At 33.9% G+C, this 22,570-nt stretch overlaps 2 protein-coding genes across 2 annotated transcripts in view; one reads left to right on the plus strand and one right to left on the minus strand.

The window, feature by feature from the left end:
• LOC149803804 (intraflagellar transport protein 70A-like) overlaps positions 1-5,134 on the minus strand; it is a 59,082-nt gene extending 53,948 nt beyond the window's left edge. The window contains exon 1 of the mRNA XM_089953615.1: positions 4,995-5,134. Coding sequence (XP_089809741.1) covers positions 4,995-5,048 — 54 coding nt within the window. The 5' untranslated portion in view covers positions 5,049-5,134. The remainder of the gene's footprint in view (positions 1-4,994) is intronic.
• Positions 5,135-5,246: 112 nt separating this feature from the next.
• On the plus strand, positions 5,247-21,926 carry LOC149803805 (SPRY domain-containing SOCS box protein 3-like). The gene is made up of 4 exons (XM_089953616.1): positions 5,247-5,739; positions 7,558-7,745; positions 9,309-9,537; positions 10,131-21,926. The coding sequence occupies exons 1-4, from the start codon at positions 5,490-5,492 to the stop codon at positions 10,538-10,540; spliced, it is 1,077 nt and encodes a 358-aa protein (XP_089809742.1). The 5' UTR covers positions 5,247-5,489; the 3' UTR covers positions 10,541-21,926.
• The last annotated feature ends 644 nt before the right edge of the window (positions 21,927-22,570 follow it).

Below are 22,570 nucleotides of genomic sequence, written 5' to 3' on the forward strand. Positions count from 1 at the left end.
GCCTGACTCCCAGAATAAGCATAAAATCCACTAGCCTGACTCCCAGAATAAGCTTAAAATCAGCTCAGGCAACCACTTGTTGGCAAGGTACTCTGTCATGGGCAAGTCAACATTTTTAGACAGAAGGTCATTTTCTATTCAAAATGTTTTATGTTCAACAATATTTATACTCTGCAATCTTACTACAGAGTGTATATATATATATATATATATATATATATATATATATATATATATATATATATATATATATATATATATACGCATTTATTTCATGTGTATATTATGAACAGCATTCTTAAACACATAACCATCTAACCTTTATTTCACACTACATACTCAGTCTGTCAATTCCTTGTCATCAGTATTAAAGTCAGTCTCATTTTTCTTTTGCATACATGCCAACGTGAATGTAATATTTAAAGCAAGTTTTCATGACTAGAAAATAAATACTTATATTTTATCAGTTTTAATTCCAGATGCTAGTCTTTGTTGAAAAGAGGCTGTGAAAAGCATTTCAGACTTTAAATACTCATAAATATTACTTACTGTATATGTTCATGTACTACCATGATACCAATGACAGTTTTGACAGAAAATATGTGTTTGTTAATTGTTCATTTTCTCTCTCATTTCTGAAAACATTCCAGAGAGATCAAAATGGGACATTACTCGTCTACAGAAGAAAAATTAAAAAAGCTTTTATTTATCATTGCAAGTACATAAAACTATGGAGGATGTTTGGTAGAAATGTGTGTATTCTTATTTTTAACGTGTAAAAATTGTCTTGCTGGTTGGAATTTGTTTTAAACAAATTTAATTTTTATCACCCCGCTGTTACATGTGATGCATCTATCCAACCAGTTAAGTTATAATCAATGACTTCCCCAGTTATAATACATTTAATAAATTAAATAGAAAGATGTGCATTGTGGAGTCATTTTATATTGTGTTCGAGTAAAGAAAACATATCGTTTTATAAACATGTATTCAACATTTGACAAATTTACAGACAAACCATCCATGTCCATCTGCTTTCACTGTTACGTGAGTAAAATTTTGGGTTCTATCTTTACATGAAAACTCAAACAGTTGCATAAGACATTCACTTTGCAAATGGCACACATGCTATCCTGTTGTCAAAAACTATCATGGAACTGATCAGACTTTGGTTACAGTTGATGAGGATGCATTCTAAACATGTCTGTAAGGATCTTAGGTAACAGTGAAACGTTAAGTTACATGATATGTGACAATATAAAAGACTTAACAAAAATTGTTTATTTTTATTTACAAATAAGTGATGACAATTAAAATGAAAGAATTCAACAAGGAAACACCAATATTTTCAAGGCATTCTCAAGATGGTCGTTTATGACTGACTTTGAAATGAGACCCATATAAGATTTATGGCGTGAAAGTGTTCGTCCATGTTACGTTGTTGTACAAACAGCTGTAAAGTTGATAAACATAACTGAAATTCTATACCAATTTATCCTACTGACATGCCTGAAGTAGGATTAATACAACATTTGGTCTTTTTGCAGTACAAACCAAAAATTTATTTCTGACCAACCTGTGTGACATAGAAGAAATGGCAGCCATAAAACTTTAAAACTGTTTAGTGATTCAAGTATCACCTTTTCCAATTAAGGGTTGTGTATAATTTGATTATTTCTAATTAATACAGCGTAACATTTATGGAACAGAATTCGCAGTCAGAGTGTCGTGATTCTTGTCTTTTGCCGAGGAAAGTTAAACATAACATTTTTTTGCTTAAAATCAGATTTTGAAAAAAATTACAGTGAGTACTGTCAAAAGATTTATAGCAACAGACCAACAATAAGGACCAAAAAGTTTCCTTTGACATCAAGTGCTTCATTCAGAAGTGATCCTAAGCAAACTCGTATGCTACTGAGCATACATAAAAGGCACTAGGTGCATAAGGAATCAATAGTATGTATTGCAAATAAAAATAATGCGGAAAAATATAACTCTAGGACTATATCAATATTTTAAAGTACATACATGTACTAATACATTAAAGACCCAACATACTAAATAATTAAAACACTGTATATAAATATTTATGTTTTTAGATTACATAAGAATTACCATTGATGGCCAAATTTGTAAAGAAAGTTGGAAAATTAAGGAGCAATGAAGAAGCTGAAAACAAAATATCATCAACATGTTTTTTAATAAATCCAGTATCAAACCTGTCAATCACTGACTCCCAAATATTTTGTGAATTTTAAATAGAGAAATAAAATTTTGTTTGTCCATCCTTGTTACATGATTTACATTTTCTACCCTAAGGCACATAAAGTTTTAATACCAATTCAATGGCATATAAAACAATGATGTATCTTTATTTACAGGCATGTTGGATTATGTCATCATGGTACATCAACACATTCAATGCTATTGGTACCATCATCACATTTAAGGCTGTTTATATTCATTCAGAACATATGGACTTATGACAGAACATTTAGGATTATTTGAGATTTAATTCACAATACTATAATCTTTTTGTATTCTTGGTAAATAATTTATTTGAAGATTTTACTAAACTTGTTGATTTTGCTTCTTTTTGTTACACAATATAAGACCAGAAAATCGTAACATATTAACGCTTTTTTTATATACCTTGGTTGAAATATTTTGTTGTCATATTCTGAGTCAAGCCCAAATCTCCCATGGGCAAATTCAGTTTTCCAGTCAGCTTGCCCATGGGCAAGGCTTTCAAAATGTTATAAACCTTTTTTTTTTTAAATTATGTTTAAAAGCATCTTTTTTTCATATTACAGTATATAATTAAATGTGCTTTTTTCTGAAATATTATCAAAAAATCTATATGCAAAATAAGTTGAAAAAGGTTTGTACAGTACAACCTGTTATGAGTGACCTCTGCTATGAGCAACCGTCATTTCCTACCATAACTGTAATGCTCAGATCAATTTTATTATATAAATTCTCTGTTGTGACTAGCCACCTGCTGAATACGATCATCGACCACAAAAACATGGATAAACTCTACCGACTTTTATTTAATCCTTGTAACAATTACCGTTTATACCATTCTAAAAATACAACAACAAAAAAACACCCCACCCACCAAAATATAGACTGGCTAACATATTTTAGGTATGATTATTGTGTTTATTATTTCTAATGCAAAGCTGACTGAAGTACATGTAGATTATTCCAGCACTAAGACAGACTGAGGTACATGTAGATTATTCCAGCACTAAGCCTGGTTCCCAGCCTTTTCATTGCTAAAACCTATATGTACAACATCCAGTATTCCTTCAAACAACTGTATCACAAAACAGACAGACACCACGGATCCTTATGTAATCATTTGTAACAACAACTGCTTGAATAGTAAAGATAGTTCTGATAAAAACAAACATAAAAAGAAAAACAATTGAGTCTGGCTACCAGTTTGTATATAGTGAGAGATGGTACAGTCCAAAAACAGAGCTAACGTACATGTCACGAACTGCCACCGTAGTACCGAAATTAAGGTAGTGGTCGCGTATATTGTTTTATCTTAAGAGTTAATTAATATTGTCTGGGTGTGAATAAGGTCTTTATCTACTAAACCAGTAAGTAAGAATGGTTTGTGGGATTCAACTGATAGTTAAAGGCTTGTGATGTTTTGTTTTTTTCCCTGATGTTACAGTGATTACATCCCAATCACCAAGCTGCTGTTTATTCAAGTTGGTGTGACAAAGTTACGCACTTTGTTTATAGAGTTAATTCCTGTATGTCTTCTTTAAATTATGCAGTTGTCTTTTGTAGCTGATAAATGATTCTCTTTCTGGATGAGGTAACTGTTTCTTTTCATTTCATTAATTGTTAGATATGCAATGTACATGTATAGATTTTTAATATTTCCCCAAATCCTAGTCAAAACCGTCTTTAAGTTCATATACCAACTGAGCACTAATAATGTTAACACCTAGCACCTTAATAACAATGGAACTACCTACAACTGAAAAAAGACAAATTCCAACACTGGAGAAAATAATTAGTGTAACTGAAATAAGTGAAAAGGAGCAGATCACTTGCAAAATAGCAGTTTAATTGTCAGTAAAACAAATCTGGGGTATTATAAAGTAAAAGGAGTAAATCAGAAATGATTTCATTTGCTAATACATGTATATGTGATCTTCAAATGTAAGTATATCTGTTGCTATATAATTTTGTTTTCAGATGAATGCACAGAATCTTTTAGCAATAACTATTACCAAAGAACAGAATATATGTACAGCGATTGTGGTTATTTTTCTTTAAATTGTTCTGAAATGGGACCTTGGAAACTGGTCTTTTTGTACAAACCTGTTATGAGATAGTCTTGAGAGACCATTTCTCACAACAAGTTTTATTGTAAATCAAATAAATGACTTGAGGATTTACTGATTTCTTATTTTCCTGGCTGAAGTGTCAATAATATCCCTGCATCTGACTTCCGTGGTCAACTTGTTAACTTGTTCCTTATTTAACAATAATTTTCAAGTGCAGGCTGGTTGCACAACGTCTTTACTGGACAATAGCTAATTTGATAAGTTTATTCATTATGACACATGCACATTAGTTCCTCAAAAGCAGTACATCATAATGGAAGGTGTAAGAGGTTGGGCTCTGTGCAGTTAAGTTCTAGGTGACAGATCTTGCTTAATTTCCATCTCAAAGATGTAAATAAAGATTCACATGTATTTATGTTCTCATGTGAAATTTTGCCATTCCAAAGCAAATATAACAGTCAGACAATAATTGTATTATTACTGTGGCGACTTTGCTATGGATCGACTCCATAATGTGCCGAGTATGTTGTTATGGGCCAATATGCCCAATCACCTTACCTCGATAATAGGGTGTAGGTTAATAATCCAGTTTGGCACAATTTAAACACGTTTTGTTACTATTACTTACAGTAAAATAGAAATATATATGAGCTGCAGCGCCAAATACAAAAAAATTACCATGCTATAAACTGTTGCTGTGCATTCTCCTTCTTTAAGCTCATACTGGGCCATATTTATAATCAATCTCTACCGTCGACTATAGACAGCTGTTCGTTGCTCAGGAATGCAACATAGCGCATGCGCAGCAAGGTTTCAAGAACCATAATCCCTTGCCAAAAGAAACTTCGAGGTCAATCCTATGAAACAGAAATAACCGAGGCAGTCCAAACGAAACAATATTGCGAGATTGAAAGGGCATTTTTTGGGGGGTTCCATAGTATTGCATAATACTGTTTTATTGTTTTAATGTAATGTAATTCTTTTTTTTTTAAATTTAATTTTGAAGAAATTCATTCTCATGCGGAATGCTAAAAATATCTATCACATTGTTCCGAAATTCTGAATGCAAAACTAGAAACATCCGGTTTTCGACGAACTGTGTACTTTGAATTCGTGTTTTGCGTCAAAAATTGTTAGATCAGAAGTTGTAACATTTATCGAAAATATGTCAGAATGTCCAGTAAAAAACTAGACGAATCTGCTTCTGATCCGCACAAAATATCAAGAGGAAGAAATGGGGAGAGGGACGGAGAAGACGAAGAGGAGTTGAGCGAGGTTGACAGTGAAGATGATTTAAACCGAGAGCGTGATATGATTTCTCCATTAACTGTTGGTTCTGCTAGACCAGTCAAGGGCGAGGCATTTTGTGATTGCTACAAGACTGGAAGAGAGAGGGACTGTTTATGTGGAGAAGATGATAATTGTAAGATTTTCCACGGCAAAGATTAAGTTGTATAAGGCTTCCGGTTCCATCATTTCATCGTAACATGGCTAAGTTCTGTTAACCTGTCTCATTCCATAGTTCTACAATGTAAGACAGCACATGTTATTTTTGTTCTAGTGCTATGTCTTACTACCCATATAACGTGCTTGTATAGCGTGTTCTGATGTCGGTTGACATCAGAACGAGTAATCAAAGTTTCAGGTATAACTCACACACTTGGCATCCCATATCAACATTCTTCCACAAATTGATATGTAATTAATATACTTACTGTGCTGTTTTCATCCTGGTTGAATAACAATCTGACACTTGCAAATGGACGTATTTTCATGTTCCGTTGACATTTGAATTTGTTGAAATGTGACAGTAATCAAAGTATACTGCAGTATGTTCAAGTAGGTTCATGTGGGGGATAGGTTTCCTGAACGAAACAAAACGTTGCTTACAGTTCCACTAGGCATAATATATTTGTATTCGTTTCATTAAAGAATAATATTTCAGCTTAACCCAATTTTGATATTCCCAGCTTTCTTCGCTTTCCAGCCAACTGAAATGTATGCCAATGAAACTTGAAAACAGGTCCATTTCATTTGTGAGAATTTGAATTTATTAGAGAAAAGACATCAGAGTAAGTAAAGTCTGACTAAAACATTATGACTTTACTTTGTACAAAGGCATCATTATTTTAGTTGCCAGTTGTGTGAGATATTCCTGAAAATTTTACTTTCATTACGATGTTAGTCAACATCAAAACACTCTACACAGCACCATTAGTTAGGCAGTAAAACCCTGATGCACTGTTAAATTTTTTTTTAAATATGAGCGTTGAGGTCTTACATGTAGGACTATCTCATTCCATAGCACAGCAAAAAAACAAATAGTAAACTGTTATGACATCTCATTTCATGTAGCCAAAGATGGTCACAGATTATTTTTATTGAAAGAATTATACAATAAATTAAAAGATCAGAGACTCACTAGACTGAAAAGCTGTTTTCCACCTTTGTTTCATTGTTTTTTTCTGAGATTATTGGTGATGGAAACCAACAATGCTTCGAATGATTTGTGTGGGAGTATTATTTTTTTAATCTTGCAGACTATCAGGCCACTTGCTAGTTGTTAATAAATTTCAGACAGGATTTTTCTCTGTTTTAAAGCGGAATTCCGCTTTTCTCCTGACTTGAATCAGATTTTTCTTGATACAGTCAATTTTTTATATCATCTCTGAATCGGTTTTTTAAAAACTATCTGTCTGCTCCAATTCTGCAATGACCCTTGTAACTTATTCATTCCATATATTAGCTAGCACATGACTCTTGTAAAGGGTACTCTGATTGGTCAAAGGTTTAAATTCATCCAGAGTGGCCCTGAGTGGCAGAGTGGTCTAAAGCGCTCTCCATCACGGATCACTGCCATCTCACCTCTGTCTGCATAGGTTCGAATCTCAGGCTCAGCCAATGTGGGTATGTGAGAAAGCTTGTCGGTAGCTTCTTGTGGGTCGGTGGTTCTTTCCGGGATTTTCACAGGTTCTTCCTCCATCATTAATACTGGCTGCCATGTATAGCCTATCTTGTGCTGAAAAATGGCATTAAACCCTATAACAACAACAACAACAATAAATTCATCCAGTGAATCTTTGTGTAATGGAAACTGATGGCAGTGGAAAGTTTGCTTTCCTGGTGTGTTGAAACAGTGTTGTATGGATGAAGATGACTGTTTTGCCTGAATCACCCCCTAGTGTGACTTATACTTAACGATTTTAATAATAATGTTTTCATTTTCATGTCATATTTTCAGACTTTGATTGGATTTGGGATGATTCATCTAAGTCTTCAGCAAGTCTTCTGAAGATGGACAAGCGAGAAGTTTTGTTTCATGTGGATTACAGCTGTGGCACAGCAGCAGTGAGGGGAACACTCCCAATGCAACAAGATCAGTACTACTGGGAAATAAAAATGACCACCCCAGTGTATGGCACAGATATGGTAAGGTCTATTTTTGGGGGATACATGTGACACAACCAGGATTTCAAACCAGTAGATTTAGAAAATTTTGATCAGTAGATTGGCTTAGAAACCAGTAGTTTGTTTTTTTCCTGCATAAATTTTCACATGTTTTAAGGGGATAGAAAACAAAACTAGTGCATTTTTAGTATGTATTCTTTTCATGCCATAATAAAACAGCAAGTTGTGAAAATTAATCCAATTAAGATTATGATAAAAAAATATTAATATATATGAGTCATTGTATTGTCAATTAATGAGGAAAGAAGAGTTGTTTATTATATAGTTCATTGCCATGCATTTTAAAAAAAAATTAAAATCCAGTAGCATTTTAAGTTTCCTTCATTTGATCACTATCTGATGATCATTGAAGACAGTCATTATCATTACATGTATACAGACTGTCAATAGTTATCTGTTCTAGATTTCCCCTTAACCACATTGTATTTTGATAAGAATGGAGAATGACCTCTCTGTATTAGCATTAGAATGTGGCAATGGCAGCATAATCACAATCAGCCTGCAAAGAAGTTCTAACTTTCAGTTTTTCTGTTGCTATGTTTCCAAGCTGTGTTCACCCCAAAAGGATAAAGTTCCAGACTTGGACTTAGATGCATTTCATTTCCCAAGCCACCCACCTCGATCGTTTCTTTCTGTTTATGGCTCAGATCCATAAACTCTGTTGACAAGTTTCAGTACCATAAATAAAACATAAATCAGCAAAAACAAAGATCCGTGTCTGCAGTAGCATAGTGCACCAGCAGATCTGGGTCTATATTTTTTTGTTCTACTCATTACTCCAAGTAAACTGCACAGACCAGGATCTGCCAGCACTTTGTTATGATAGTGCATACTGTCCTGGGCTACTCTTTGATTGCAGCTAACGTATTATGACACTCACTATTGTTGGATTAAGATTCATACTCTGTGTGTATGTGTGTGTATGTATGTCTGAAGGTTTTAAAAATGATGACATTTGTATTTCAAAGTTTACCATATGCTTCTATTTCCTCCTAAAATAGAGATGGTCATTATTGATGTTTTAAAATTTGTGATACACTAAACCTATCAGTGTCTTTTTTGAGAGCACTTTGTTTTCATTTTTCACTTGAATATAGTGTCCAGGTTCTTCTTCTCACAACCATTTGCATTAAGCATATTGGAAAAATCTTACTGTATACATGTAATTTTGTCTCCTAGACATGAGATTTTCTGGAAGTTGTCACATGTGCAGCTGATGAAAAGTTGTAAATTTCAAATATCTGTAAGTCAAATTACAATAACAACTATATGTATTTGAAACAAATTTGAAAGGTCTGTCTGAAATATTGTGCCACTAGAAGCATCATAGACGTTTGAAGTCTGATTATAATTCCAACTACATGTATTTAAAACAAATTTAGAAGGTCTGTAAGAAATATCCTGGCACTTGTATCATCAAAGGGAACTTGAAGACAACTATTTAAAACAAATTATTTTTTGTACTGTAGTAAGCTGTTTGTTAGCATTCAGGTCTTTAAATTTCTCATGTAATTTCTATTGCAGATGGTTGGTGTCGGCACAACAGATATTGACTTAAATAAGTATAGACACAAGTTCTGTAGTATGCTTGGTCGTGATGGAGATAGCTGGGGGTTGTCCTATACTGGAATAAAGCATCACAAAAATAACAAGCAATCATATGCCACCAAGTTTGGTCAAGGAACTATTATTGGTGTTTACCTAGATATGTGGAATGGAACATTATCATTTTATAAAAATAGAAAACCACTGGGTAAACCATCTTCTGACTTCTGTGTATATATTGTACAGAATTTCAATATCTTTATGTTTTATATTTTATCTTGTTGTACTTAACTGACACTTTTTTAAAGGGCTTTAAAATGTTTTGCAATTCAGTGTTACATTTTTCCAAAACTTAACCAGTTGTTGCCATTGTACTGCCATTTTTGTCTGAGGTGCCGTAAAATACTACATACATACATGCACGCACACACACACACACACACATACATACATGCTCACATACTTATATACACATACATATATAGCATGTGAGAGCAGTTAGTTTATGAGTTCATTAAAAATAAACTAGGCCTATCTCTTATTAGGCATAGAAGTTTGTCGTCTTAAGAAACAAATTAAGTACTTGTTGCTTTGTGATGAGATAATTTTCAGAATTAAAAGCCAGTATGCATCAGAATTATTAATTGATCTTTTATTAAGTGCAGAAAATATGTTCAGACTAGTTGTCTTTGATACCATAAAGATGTTGGTTTTTTAGTCTTAAGCCAAATTATTTTTTTCTTGTGATATAGTTTACTAAAAGAAAATTGAGAATAAACAAATAAATATTTTTTTGTGCAGGTGTGGCCTTCAGAGGCTTACAGGGGAAAACTCTATATCCAATGGTGTCATCAACAGCTGCTCGCAGTGGTATGAAAGTGATCCGATCTCGCTCTTTTAAAACATCTTTACAGTTCATGTGCTGTCAGGTGTTGAGAAAAGTCATTCCTAAACATTTGGACGTGCTTGCAGCAGTTCAGTTACCACCAGGTCTTCGTGAATTCCTGGAGAACAATATCAGTTGGTTATTAGGTCCGTGTCCTCTGGATTATGGATCCGTGCCAATACGCTGTTTGAAGAGACGCCATGAATCTGATTCTGAGGAGGCTGGTCCATCAAGTAGCAAAAGGCCTCAGTATTCTGAACATGCACAAGACACAGGCACATCTAAAGATAGCCAGCTGGTACTCCACCCAAACCAATCTACATGAAGAATATCATATTTATTCTGCTCTGTTTTATATCTAGTTTTAAGATGTTGAATAACTTCTTAAATGTATAAATATAAACCTGTCAGCAGGTGTGTTGTGACCTTAATTTCTATTCCATATCCATGTGTCCCTGTATCCAAAATATCGCAGTAATAATAAGGTCACATTTTTTTATGTGATTCTTACATTTCTTTTTATGCATAATTCTGTGATCCATGTGCTAATCATAATCCAGTTGTCACAAAACATTTTAAGGTCACAACCAGGTATTACATACAATGACTATCAGATAAGTCATCATGGACAAATTGGATAGTCTGTGAGCAAGTAGTTGACAGGTATGATCTTGTATCATTTGTCCTTATCGATTAAAAAGAAAACTAAATGTAACATATCATACCAAATAGCAGATTATTTAGTAGTGGAGAAATTTAGTGATCTTGCGATATCAGATTTAGAATACAAAAGTTAATCCTATCCACACATCTATTTTCTGCCTAAATGAATGTTAAAAAAAAAAAATTATTTCATGAAACTTAAAGATCAACTGGAACAATTTTTTTGTTTAGTTTAATGAAAATGCTTCATTAATCTCTCTTCTGCCAGTACAATGCCATATAGTAAAACTACAGATGGTATACAAAATAAACTTTTGTGACATCTTATTTGCAGCAAGTCTTTAGTACCAGTACATAATATGAATAATTAATTGCTTTTATTATTAAAATAAATAATGGGTTATAGGGACCATGATAATATATCCAGTATTATGGACATAGTGAAGGACTCTTTGTGCCATGCACTTTGACTTGTATTTCTGTGATCTGACTTTTTCACTATTGAAAGAGTAGGGAATATTCTTGTTTGTTTTTATCCCAATTGTTAACTTGACATCAGTGTACCATTATTGGTTTTAAAGGAACAGTTAAATGAGATAATTGGATTGCAAAATTGCTGTATAGATTAAATCATTAAGATCTTAACTGTAAATTTATGAGCAAAATGAACATATATTGATGAAATGTTCTTTTGCATCGGATTGACTGAATTTGTTACATTCTAGTGACTGTATTCAGTCCAGAGTAAATTTGGACTTAAATGATCGAGATCTTATATTTATGGAAATTATTAGCAAATTCAAATATTGATGAGGTGTTTGTGCATTTGATTGGCTGAGCTTGTGAGCATTTTACTGGCTATTTATAATCAGATTTTTATCCAATTTAGTCCTGTATCAACATATCCAATTAGATTTATCATAAGCAAATTCTGCACATATTAATGAAAGACAAGTATAATTAGTATTACTCCCAGCTCGTATGCTATATAGTCATTTGTTCTCTCCGTTAATATACCCTCTCTCTCTCTCTCTCTCTCTCTCTCTCTCTTGGAAAGCAAGGGAGGCAACCAATGATATCGACTACTCAGTATCCCAGGTTTGGAGTGACAAAGTTTTGTAACTTGGGAAACGGTGACCAAACCAGATTAAACAAAATTTAGAATACAAGATGAATATATTTCAGTAGAACATTTGTGTAATTTAGAAGGATACTACACATATATGCAGTATTGTAATTTAGGATCAGAATTTAGCTTTGCAGTTATGGGTATTTGTTTTTCTTTTCTTCTGATTGTTTTGCTCCAATAAGACAAGAAGAACATGTTTCTTGTTAACTCATTAACCCCTGGCATCACGTTTACATGGCAGGAGGTAGTAGCCTACTGCCATGCTCTGTAACATCAAGGTCATATACGATACACTAAAGTGGGTGACATTATAGAAAGGTAGACAGATGTAGCTCAACAGTGATACCAAATAATCTGGACGTTTTAGTTGAACTACAAAATACAGAGGGAAAAACCTAATTTTTTGGACCAGTTTTTTTTTCACCCAGAATTCACCCGTGGTCAGAATCTGATTTTGTGTCTGGATTTTAGACTTTTTGGCCTCAGATCTAAGGCAGACCAGTCTGAACTGCACACAGATAGGTAAACCCTTGCAAAAAGTAGGATACGGTGGGTATTTGGAAGAAAGAGTGGTCTTGATATGATAATGATGATAATGTTAAGCAAAAACAATTATAAAAAAATCTCCAACTTTTACCCTTCTGCTCATGTGCGAGCAAAATCACCAAAGGAAAATGATGTTTCTGACACGACTATGCATTAGGCTAATGGAAAATCTCTTGGAAGTCGATGTATTACGATGTATTCAGAAATGGCCCCCAAAATGTGTTTCCAACTCACATTTCAGGTGAAAATGACAAAAACCTCCAGGGGTTAATGAGGTAAAATATATGTTAACCAATCATAATACCTTTGGAGAACTACCACTACTTTGCAAATCCAGCCCTCACAAAGCCATCTGCCCTCATATTTGGCAGTTTAAGTGATCTCCCCTTTTAAAGGGATTAATACCAGATTGCATGAATACTTAGGTTACTACTTCTGCTTGTGCTGAGGAGCATGCAATCTACAGACAAAGAGGCTTCACAATTCACATACAAGCATTTTGGAAATTTTCTGCCTTAAAGGAAGATGAAGGGGTGTTGCCTTCAAAGGAAAGTATACTCCATCCATAAATTTTCAACTTTTCTGTTCTTTCTGTCTTTGACAAGAAAAGTGTCTGGATTTTGAGTGTAATCACTTTTACATCCTCTTAGACTTAGGTGCCCTTGGTACAGATCTTTAGTGCATCCCATCACATTGCAATAGCTGTATTTAAATATAAACAGGTCTGGTGTGTCTTATTGAAAACTCATATGATATTGCCATTTCATTTCTGCTATGGTGAGATACATAAAGCTCAGTTTTCTAAATTAATCTAGTCTTAGCATCTACTTAATGGTTATATAACTCAATTATTTACTGATTTTACCTGTATAAGCCATCATTTCGCCTTTCCTACAGGTAACATTGTCTTACAATAGATATTATAGCATGAACTTTTTCGACATTAGTAGTGACATTTCAGTACATTTTTATGTGCATGTATTGTGTGTACTGCAGAAAACTCAGTTACATTATTGTGTAGTTTCTGCCTCAGCTGGATACATACAGGTATGTTTTCTATGCATAGTTTAGCCATATTGTCCGCTTCATAGTTACTAGATGTTCTTTTACTCATAAAGGTAGTGAACTGGTCTTTCCTACATGTACCTTTTATTAGAATTTATATTTTAGCATGCACTTCTGGAGTATTAATAGCGACACTCCAATATTATATCTGTATTGGTGGCCACAGACAAATGATCATGGTCCAGTTTGCCAAACCCATGTAATATATGCACCACCCATATGTATCTCATCCAATTTGCACCATAATTAAGAGGTTAGTGTTAGGACTAGTCAGCCTGGTGTCAGGATAAAGTGATTGGGTGGGACATTATGCTACATGTTTGCAGCATGATGCCTCAGTGCTAGACATCACTGTGAACTGCCACACTGCAGACATCATAGCGATATGACTGAACGTTTCTTAAAGCTAAATTAAAAATCCAAGTATCACACACACACACACACACACACAGTGTGCACACAGACACACATACATACACTGGGAATTACATCTTGCTCCATTATGAAGTGAAATATTCACTGGACTTGGCACCTATCCTGTATCAAAGGGAGCTCACTCTAACTGCTTCGTAGGTGGAAAGATAACTTTAAACTTTGTAACTAAAAGGTTTTAGCCAGGGATGGCTGGATTTGCAAGGTATATGTAGTTCTCCTAGTTTGATAGCATTGTTGAAATAAATTTTAATAGTTGCTAGTATTGACATTAAAAGTGCCTGGAACATTTGTCATTTATATTTTATCACATGTATATTTTATTTTATTTCATATATTTAGTGCCATTACTCACAAATTATTGAAATTTATGTTTGTACTTCAGCTTTTAATGATAAAAAAATTCCCCAATGTGCTTTTCTCCTGAAACACTTTGTAATTTATTTACAAAAAGTAGAGAAATCCATCACTTCAACAACAAAAAAATCCATGAGAATTGTATGTTTTGTGAAAGTCACTTGTGTGTCATGACTCGTCTTGCATATTGTTAGTTGTGGTTAGTTTTAGTGAAGTGTTAATGGTTTTATGTTTTTGCTGTATTTGATGTTGAACTATGTCCCTCTACAGTGTTATTCAGCTTGGGGCTGCAGTTGTACTCCAGTGTCTTTATGATTGGAGCAATTTTGCCTACTTCATTTTTGTCCAACTTTGATGTGTTATAAATATCTCCACTATCTTGTCCAGGTTTAGACAGAAAAGCACAGTGTTTTTCTTTTCTTTTTTTTTTTTTTCTTTTCTGGCCATAGCTACATCCAGGTATAACTTCTTTGTTTGTTTCTATGGTCACCATTTCTGGGCAAGTACACGTCCAGAGGTGAAGTCCATCATGGGAGGATGATTTAACCTGTCAATAAATTCCAATCTGATTTTCTTTATGAATTACAAAGGTGCTGGATATATGCTTTATGGGATAGATCTCAATTATGACTCCATGTTATGTTTGGTTCAATAACTCAAGCATAGTCGCTGTAATAGCTAGACTAAAGCTGAGAAAATACAGCACAAACACACTAGATTATCACTCTAGTTACACAAGATATTCACTCTAGTTACACTAGATTATCACTCTAGTTACACAAGATATTCATTTTAGTTCATTTTTGTAAGCCACAACTGGTGTAGATATATAACCTCAATTTAACCATATGTAAGTATAGCTGTCACACAGTGTGTGGGCTGCTGAATATGAGAAAACATGATGCCACAAAATGTTCAAGAGAAATATGTTTTTACTAGTAAAATCATAATTGCACATTGTCAGTCAGTGTTATGTAGCATGTCCTAATTTCAGTATGTGTGACCTAAATTAAGACTACCAGCTGTCACCTAGCATGAGTTATTGTTTAGCATTATATAACACAGTATGACCTACTTCATCGCTACCAGCTGTCACTTAGCATTCATCATTGTATAGTATTATATAAAACAGTAAGTATTACTTGCGTCAGCGGTACCAGCTGTCACCAAGCCTGACTATAGCATTACATAATACAGTAGGTATAAACTGTTGCAATGGTACCAGCTGTCAACAAGCCTGACTGTATATTATTACATAATACAGCAAGTGTAACCTGTAGCAATGCTACCAATTGTCACTGAGCCTGACTGTATAGTATTACCTAATACATTAGGTATAAACTGTAGCAATGGTACCAGCTATCAACAAGCCTGTCTGTGTAGTATTAACACAGTAGACATAACCTGTAGCAGTGCTACCAGCTATCACCAAGCCTAACTGTATAGCATTACATAATACAGTAGGTATAACCAAGCATATCAATGCTAACAATTGTCACCAAGCCTGACTATAGTATTACATAATTGAGTAGGGTATAACCTGTATCAGTGCTACCAGCTGTCAAATAGCATGACTGTATTGTATAGCATAATACAGTAGATATAAACCTATAGTAATGCTACCTACTGTTTACTTGCATGACTCATTGTATGACACAGCACCCACAAGCTGTACTAATATTTCTAGCTCTCTAAGTGCTTGATTTTTTTCAATTTGTTCTTCAGAAGGTATACATGGATGATAAACAAGTTTATTAATTGCATCATGAAGTCAGAAATTTCTTGTACTGAAATTATATTACTGTTGGACTGAATGATACACAAATTTGTTAATTGTGTAATGAGATGAGAAATGCTTGCACTGAAATTATACTACTGCTGGACTGAATGCCTGCATACATTTCATTTATTACCCAAATGGTTTCTCAAAATGTGTTTATTTAGGAAAGGGTACTAACTCTTGAAATATATACTGTATTTGTTGCTTTAGCATTCATATTTTATTTCTTAGCTTAAAAATAGCATTCAATCCATGCCTCATTACTGCTTTTCGACTGTAATTTACCACCTCAACCTTAGTATACCATTTTATGTTTATCTTTTATTCATTGGATGACTATTGTTCCATATTACTCTGACACAAAAATGGTTAGTGCAGTTTATTTTCATCCTTATTGGAGCATCATATCAGTAAATTTCACATGGACCACTTTCATTACTTGTATGAAATCATATTATTTCAACTGCATTCAGATATTGCTTTGCAATACACAATTGCACTGTTGTGTGTCATGTTTTGTTACATAGTTACTTGTTGGCACATAATTGTGTTTGGCAGTTATTTTGTTTATTCAGTGTGTCTGTGAAACAATTGTCAACTTTGTTGAATGACATTATCGTTTTATGTGTACCTGATTTTACTGATAACTTGTTTATACTTAAGATTATTTAACACTATATGTGAATTATCTTTAATTTTTTCTGATGCACATTTATTGTTAGCTCTGGTAATTTGTTAAATAACTAATAAGTATTGTATATTTGTTGGTTTGCCTACATAGAATGGTATTCATATTGAGCCGTGTTGACCGAGATACTTTATCCATAGTGCTGTGGGTACCAAACAATAAGTTTGAGTACAAATAGTTCTTATGAAACAGTAAGTTTGAGCACAAATAGTTCTACTTTTTGAACAATAAGTCTGAGTACAAATAGTTCTTCTTATGAAACAGTAAGTTTGAGCACAAATAGTTCTACTTTTTGAACAATAAGAATAAGCACAAATAGTTATACTTATTGAACAGTACATTTGAGCACAAATAGTTCTACTTATTGAATAGTATGTTTGAGCACAAATAGTTCTACTTATTAAACAGTAAGTAATTGCAAAAATAGTTATACTTATTGAACAATAAGTTTGAGCACAAATAGTTCTACTTATGAAACAGTAAGTATGTGCACAAATAGTTCTACTTATTAAATAGTAAATGTGAGCACAAATAGTTCTTATTAAACAGTAAGTTTGAGCACAAATAGATCTACTTATTGAATAGTAAGTTTGAGTGCAAATATACTTATTTAACAGCAAGTTTGAGCACAAATAGTTCTTACTAAGCAGCAAGTATGAGCACAAATAGTTCTACTCATTAAACAATAAGTTTGAGTACAACTAGTTCTACTTATCAAACAGTAAGTTTGAGTACAAATAGTTCTTATTATTAAACAGTAAGTTTGAGTACAAATAGTTTTACTATTAACTTTAAATTCTTCCCTCTTTTGAATATTTAGTGGATAACAGTTGTGTATTTGGGAGTTGAGGATGCTTATGGTAGTTTTAATGGTGAAAATATAATTGGACCAGTGACATGTCACTAGGGCTGTTGTTATAGTTGTTTGTGACTCTAACCCATCATTGATGTCTTTACATCATCCAACAAAATTTAACCCATCATCAATTTAGAAATCTTAAATTTGTATTGCAACCCAGAGCTGTCCTAGATTAACTGGTATATTGTACCATTATATTACTAATATTGTCCTGATGATGTGACAGTAGAGAATCTTTTCAAAAATCGGAAAATGTATTTTTAACCTTTAGTGCTTCATATGCAATAATGAGTTCAAACTGAGCTGTCAAATGATTGTATTTCTCACAGTGATTCATCTTTATGCACACACCATGAATGTCATAGGCACATATAATGTTGGGCATGTCCATCTACCACATCATTTATGCAAACATATTGACGTGAGGTGAGTATGTGCATATAGATTTGTCTGGTGTCTCTTTCCATGGTTATTCCCCATTTAGGTGTCAAATGTATTTACTGTATGTGATAGATTTTTTGTGCACAAGTAGCTTCAGAAGCGTTTGATAAATTGCACAGAAACTTGGCAGACATTATTGACATCAATTGAATATTTGCTTTTGGTTTTATCATCATAGTCTAACAAGTTGTTCCAGTTATTGATCCTTTTTGGTGTTGATTGTGTTTACTATATAAGACATTTCTTGTGTACAACTGGTCCAACAGCTTTGTGACAAATTACACTGATGTTTGATAAATGTGTTTGACCTGGGATGAACATATGCACATGCTTCTGTCTCAAATTTAGTTGCTTGAATAACTATAATAAATGTCCTGTGACCCGGGGGGCATAAGCAAAAGCGTACTTTGGAGCTATGCCATCGTCTCTCGTAGACGGACGGATGCCAAGAAGGACCCGGGGGGAGGGGCTAGGTAGCATTGTAGGTCGAGAATCAGGCATCAGACTCATAATCCATGGTTTGCAGGTTCAATACCCACCCAGGCCATTCCTGGTCAGCAGACTTTGTGTCCTTGGAAAAAGCACTTAGCTACTATTTTCTTGGTATGATATAGCCACGTAATGTGAAAAATCTGCCAATAAAACCACCAAACCAACCAGTTAAATAGAATTAACTCGGGCAAAACAATGTGAGAACAGGAAAAGTCACACAGCTTCTGATGAGTTCCCCTGAAATTTGATCAGCCCAGGTCAGATACTGAGGCATGTCCTTGGGCAAGGCACTTGACTCCAATTACCATAGCGCTAAATAATCTACTTGTGTTGCTGTGCTGTAAAACACCAAACACCTCTCATTATGTAAAAGTGACTGTAAAAAAAAGTTAATCCCATTTTTGTTTATACCCATTGTGAATGTTCATTTGTGTGTTCATACATGCTTACATTCTTCCAGAGTTATTGCTCAATTCTACTTGCACCAATCTTTCAAACAGAGGTCATCCCTGTCCTATTAACATGCTTCTGGTCCAATCTTAATGTTGTCTGATGCAAGGGATGTACATTTGTATTTAGATAATGGTGACCTTGGTATATTCGTGTATATAGCACTGATTTCATCATTGATTTCAAATCAACATCAAGTTAATTTGCTCACCAAGAGTAACCCAGTGATACTAGATTATCAGTTTTCAAAACCGAATTGATTGAATTTTAATAATGATTTACTTAAATGATAAAACTGCAGTAATACTCTAACAAAAATCTGTTAGTTTTATTGGTTTTAAGAAAAACAAAGGGAAATGTTAATACTGAAGGACCCCGGAGCTATGCTTTCAACACGTAGTGAATGGGACTGATTTACAAAATGGAAGCTGTATTTTTTATGAAGCGAATTATCCATGTACAGTCCCTAGCCATTAAAAAAGTTCCCACATTTTAGAATCCAAGGACTTAGTAATTGACTCATGGAGATCTGTCAATCAGGTACTGCAATTAGTGATCACAGACCTGTCAAACAGGTACTGCCCATTAATGATCACAAACCTGTTAATCAGGTACTGCCCATTGATGATCACAGACCTGTCAGTCGGGTACTGCCCATTATTGGCCACAGATCTATCAGTCAGGCACTGACCATTAGTGATCATAGACCTGTCAGGTGGCTCCTATGATTGTGGTAAAGTGCCAGTACCTGTGTATCATCACCATAGTTAGGTAGCTGTTGTTTGTCTGAGTTTTTGACCATAGTGCTCTGCAGCCTAGATTGTTTACACAGTCTGCACAAAACTTGGTGGCTGGCTCACATTTGGGATAAGGAAGAAGCTCATTGATGTTGGGGTAAAAAGATCTCATTGATTGAAAGAAGACAAATAGATATGACAATTACATTAGATCTACATCAGATACCTGTTTCAACTTTGTGTATAGGTCAGTTTGGAATAAGGAAGAAGTCTATCACTCTCATGGTCCGAAGGTTAAATGTCCAGATTTTCTTAGAAAGAAGAGAAATGGCTTCAGCCTTATAATGTTAGGGCAACATCATGGACCTGGAGCAAACATTTGGAATGGATTGGGCATATGGAAGAAGCCTCTTGATTTTGGGTTCAAAAGGTCAGTGATCAATGTCTCTGATTGAAAGAAGAGAAATGGCTTCAGCACCAAAATTTGTTATAGACTGAGATATCCTATCACCAGAGTTTGTAGATGACTTACACATTTAGTAAGATAGAAGCCATTGCTTTTGAGGTCAAAAGGTAAAAGTTCAAGTTCATATTTTTTTTAAAAAGCTGTTTTTGCTTAGATTTCTTACCATGACAAAAGATATGGAGACATGTATTTTAGGGACCACAAGGTCAAGGGTCATTGTGGCATAAATAAAATGGGTTTTCACAAGAACTTTTTCTCTAGAGTAATATCCTTGACTAAACTTTGTGTATAGCTTGCACTTAATGTAATCAAGAAGCCTGTTGATTCTAGGGTGTAAAGGTCAAAGATCATGACCATTGTAAGTCCAAGAAAAATGGTTGCTGCACATTAAGTTTCATTCAAGACCATATACCTTGACCAAAGGCTAGGTCGTCGAGATCCATTCATCAGTAGCCTTCTTGGTACCATATACTAATGCTGACATGGAGGACTTTTCATGGCAGGGGGGATATTATCTTAATCTAATGGGGGGGGTGTGTCAAGATAGCAACATGGCAATGTATGTACTTTATTTAAATTGACCCTGGAAATATGTGTATTATATTGAGGAAACTTAATTGAGTTTCATTGTTTTTATTTTAGTCTGAAAAAAATGTAAACATGAATCGACAGTTGCATTCCCTGTTTTATCAAAGAAGATTCAGTTCTTTATTTCATCTCCAAGAAAAGTTAGGAGAAAATTTATTTTTTTCTGCTTTGATTTTAATTTTTTAATTTTTGTCTTTATTATATATATTTTTTAATCTTATTTTTTGTTGCCTCTGTTGTTGAAATGTTGATCACGAAAGGGAAAGCTAAAAGGAAATGAGTCACATTAGAATTCACTCATTTTTTATATATATAAAAAAAGTAATTCGATGCAAAGTCAGTATAGTTACATTGTTTTTCTTGTCTTTTTTTTCATTTTTAATTTATTCATTTTTGGGGGGTTGTCCAGAAAGTATTTTATCAAATTGCCTTTTATGACATCATATTTTTAACCTTGATCTAATGAGGGAATCAAATTTCACAAAAAATTTCCCTTCCCAAATTCAAATTACTTGCAGTCGTGATTGTCAGCTATTCCAGGATTATATAACATGAAAATTGGTCCCTTTTCTCAGATGTGTAGATACAGGAACCACTGTTTAATGTTGTACTGTTGTGAGGCATCCATTGCTTTAAGTAGTTGTCTAGCTTGTCTCCTTCAAACAGAATATTCTATATCCAAAACTTTCTCTAAACTTTTATTTATGAAACATCAAAGAGTTTAGAAATTTTAATCTAGTATAGTATATACATGTAATTCAGACATTAATCATGTAAGCCTGAGAAATTCAGTATCATGTAATTAAGAGTGGGAACATACTTATTGGCATGTACATGTCCAGTGAAATGTATATGTTATCTATGTAAATTTTGGCTATTTCACTTCTGCCATGAAAACTATTTTGTATCCATCTCTATTAATTCTTGTCTTCAATTTATGTAACATTTGTTGACATTAATTGATGTTATTATTATAGTGCATCAGACTTAACAAATAAAATTAAATAATTAAAAGAGATTTTTTGGGTTCTATTTTATCTTTTTTGTTGTTGAATTTTTTTTTATAATTATCACATTTATGATGAAAATGTAAATTACACATCATCTATTCTGCAAGTAATGACAGGAAAACGGGAATAGAATACACAAGATGGATAACAGAAACAAACAACAATGCATTTCCATTTTGTTTTGATGCAGATAATGCTGTTAATCTCGGGGCCCCGAGTGGCCGAGTGGTCTACAGCACTCTCCGTTACAGATCACTGCCATCTCACGTCTGTCTGCGTAGGTTCGAGTCTCGGATTCGGCCAATGTGGGTATGTGAGAAAGCTTGCCAGTAGCTTCTCGAGGGTCGGTGGTTCTTTCCGTGGTTTTCCAGGGTTCTTCCTCCACCATTAATACTGGCCGCCATGTATAGCCTATCGTGTGCTGAAAAATGGCGTTAAACCCTACAACAACAACAAAACAAAACAAAGCTGTTAATCTCTAAAATTAGGGAGCTGGCATAAAGTGTTTGCACAAAAATAAAACATGAAATTTTGCCTTGCTATGACTGAGACATTAATGGGTTGGACGAATGATAACATGTTGAAATTCAAACCTAATTTTATGGTCAAAAATCAAAATATATTTTTCTATGACTCTAAGTGTGCCTGTATT

Source organism: Sinohyriopsis cumingii, chromosome 3 (genome assembly GCF_028554795.1).
Source record: "Sinohyriopsis cumingii isolate HCF-2022 chromosome 3, ASM2855479v2, whole genome shotgun sequence".
NCBI classification, from domain to species: domain Eukaryota; kingdom Metazoa; phylum Mollusca; class Bivalvia; order Unionida; family Unionidae; genus Sinohyriopsis; species Sinohyriopsis cumingii.

Coding starts and splice junctions, on each gene's coding strand:
- LOC149803805 (XM_089953616.1), top strand. CDS start 5,490: ATGTCCAGTAAAAAACTAGACGAATCTGCTTCTGATCCGCACAAAATA. Junction 5,740..7,557: donor ATGTGGAGAAGATGATAATT/GTAAGATTTTCC, acceptor TCATATTTTCAG/ACTTTGATTGGATTTGGGAT. Junction 7,746..9,308: donor CAGTGTATGGCACAGATATG/GTAAGGTCTATT, acceptor TTTCTATTGCAG/ATGGTTGGTGTCGGCACAAC.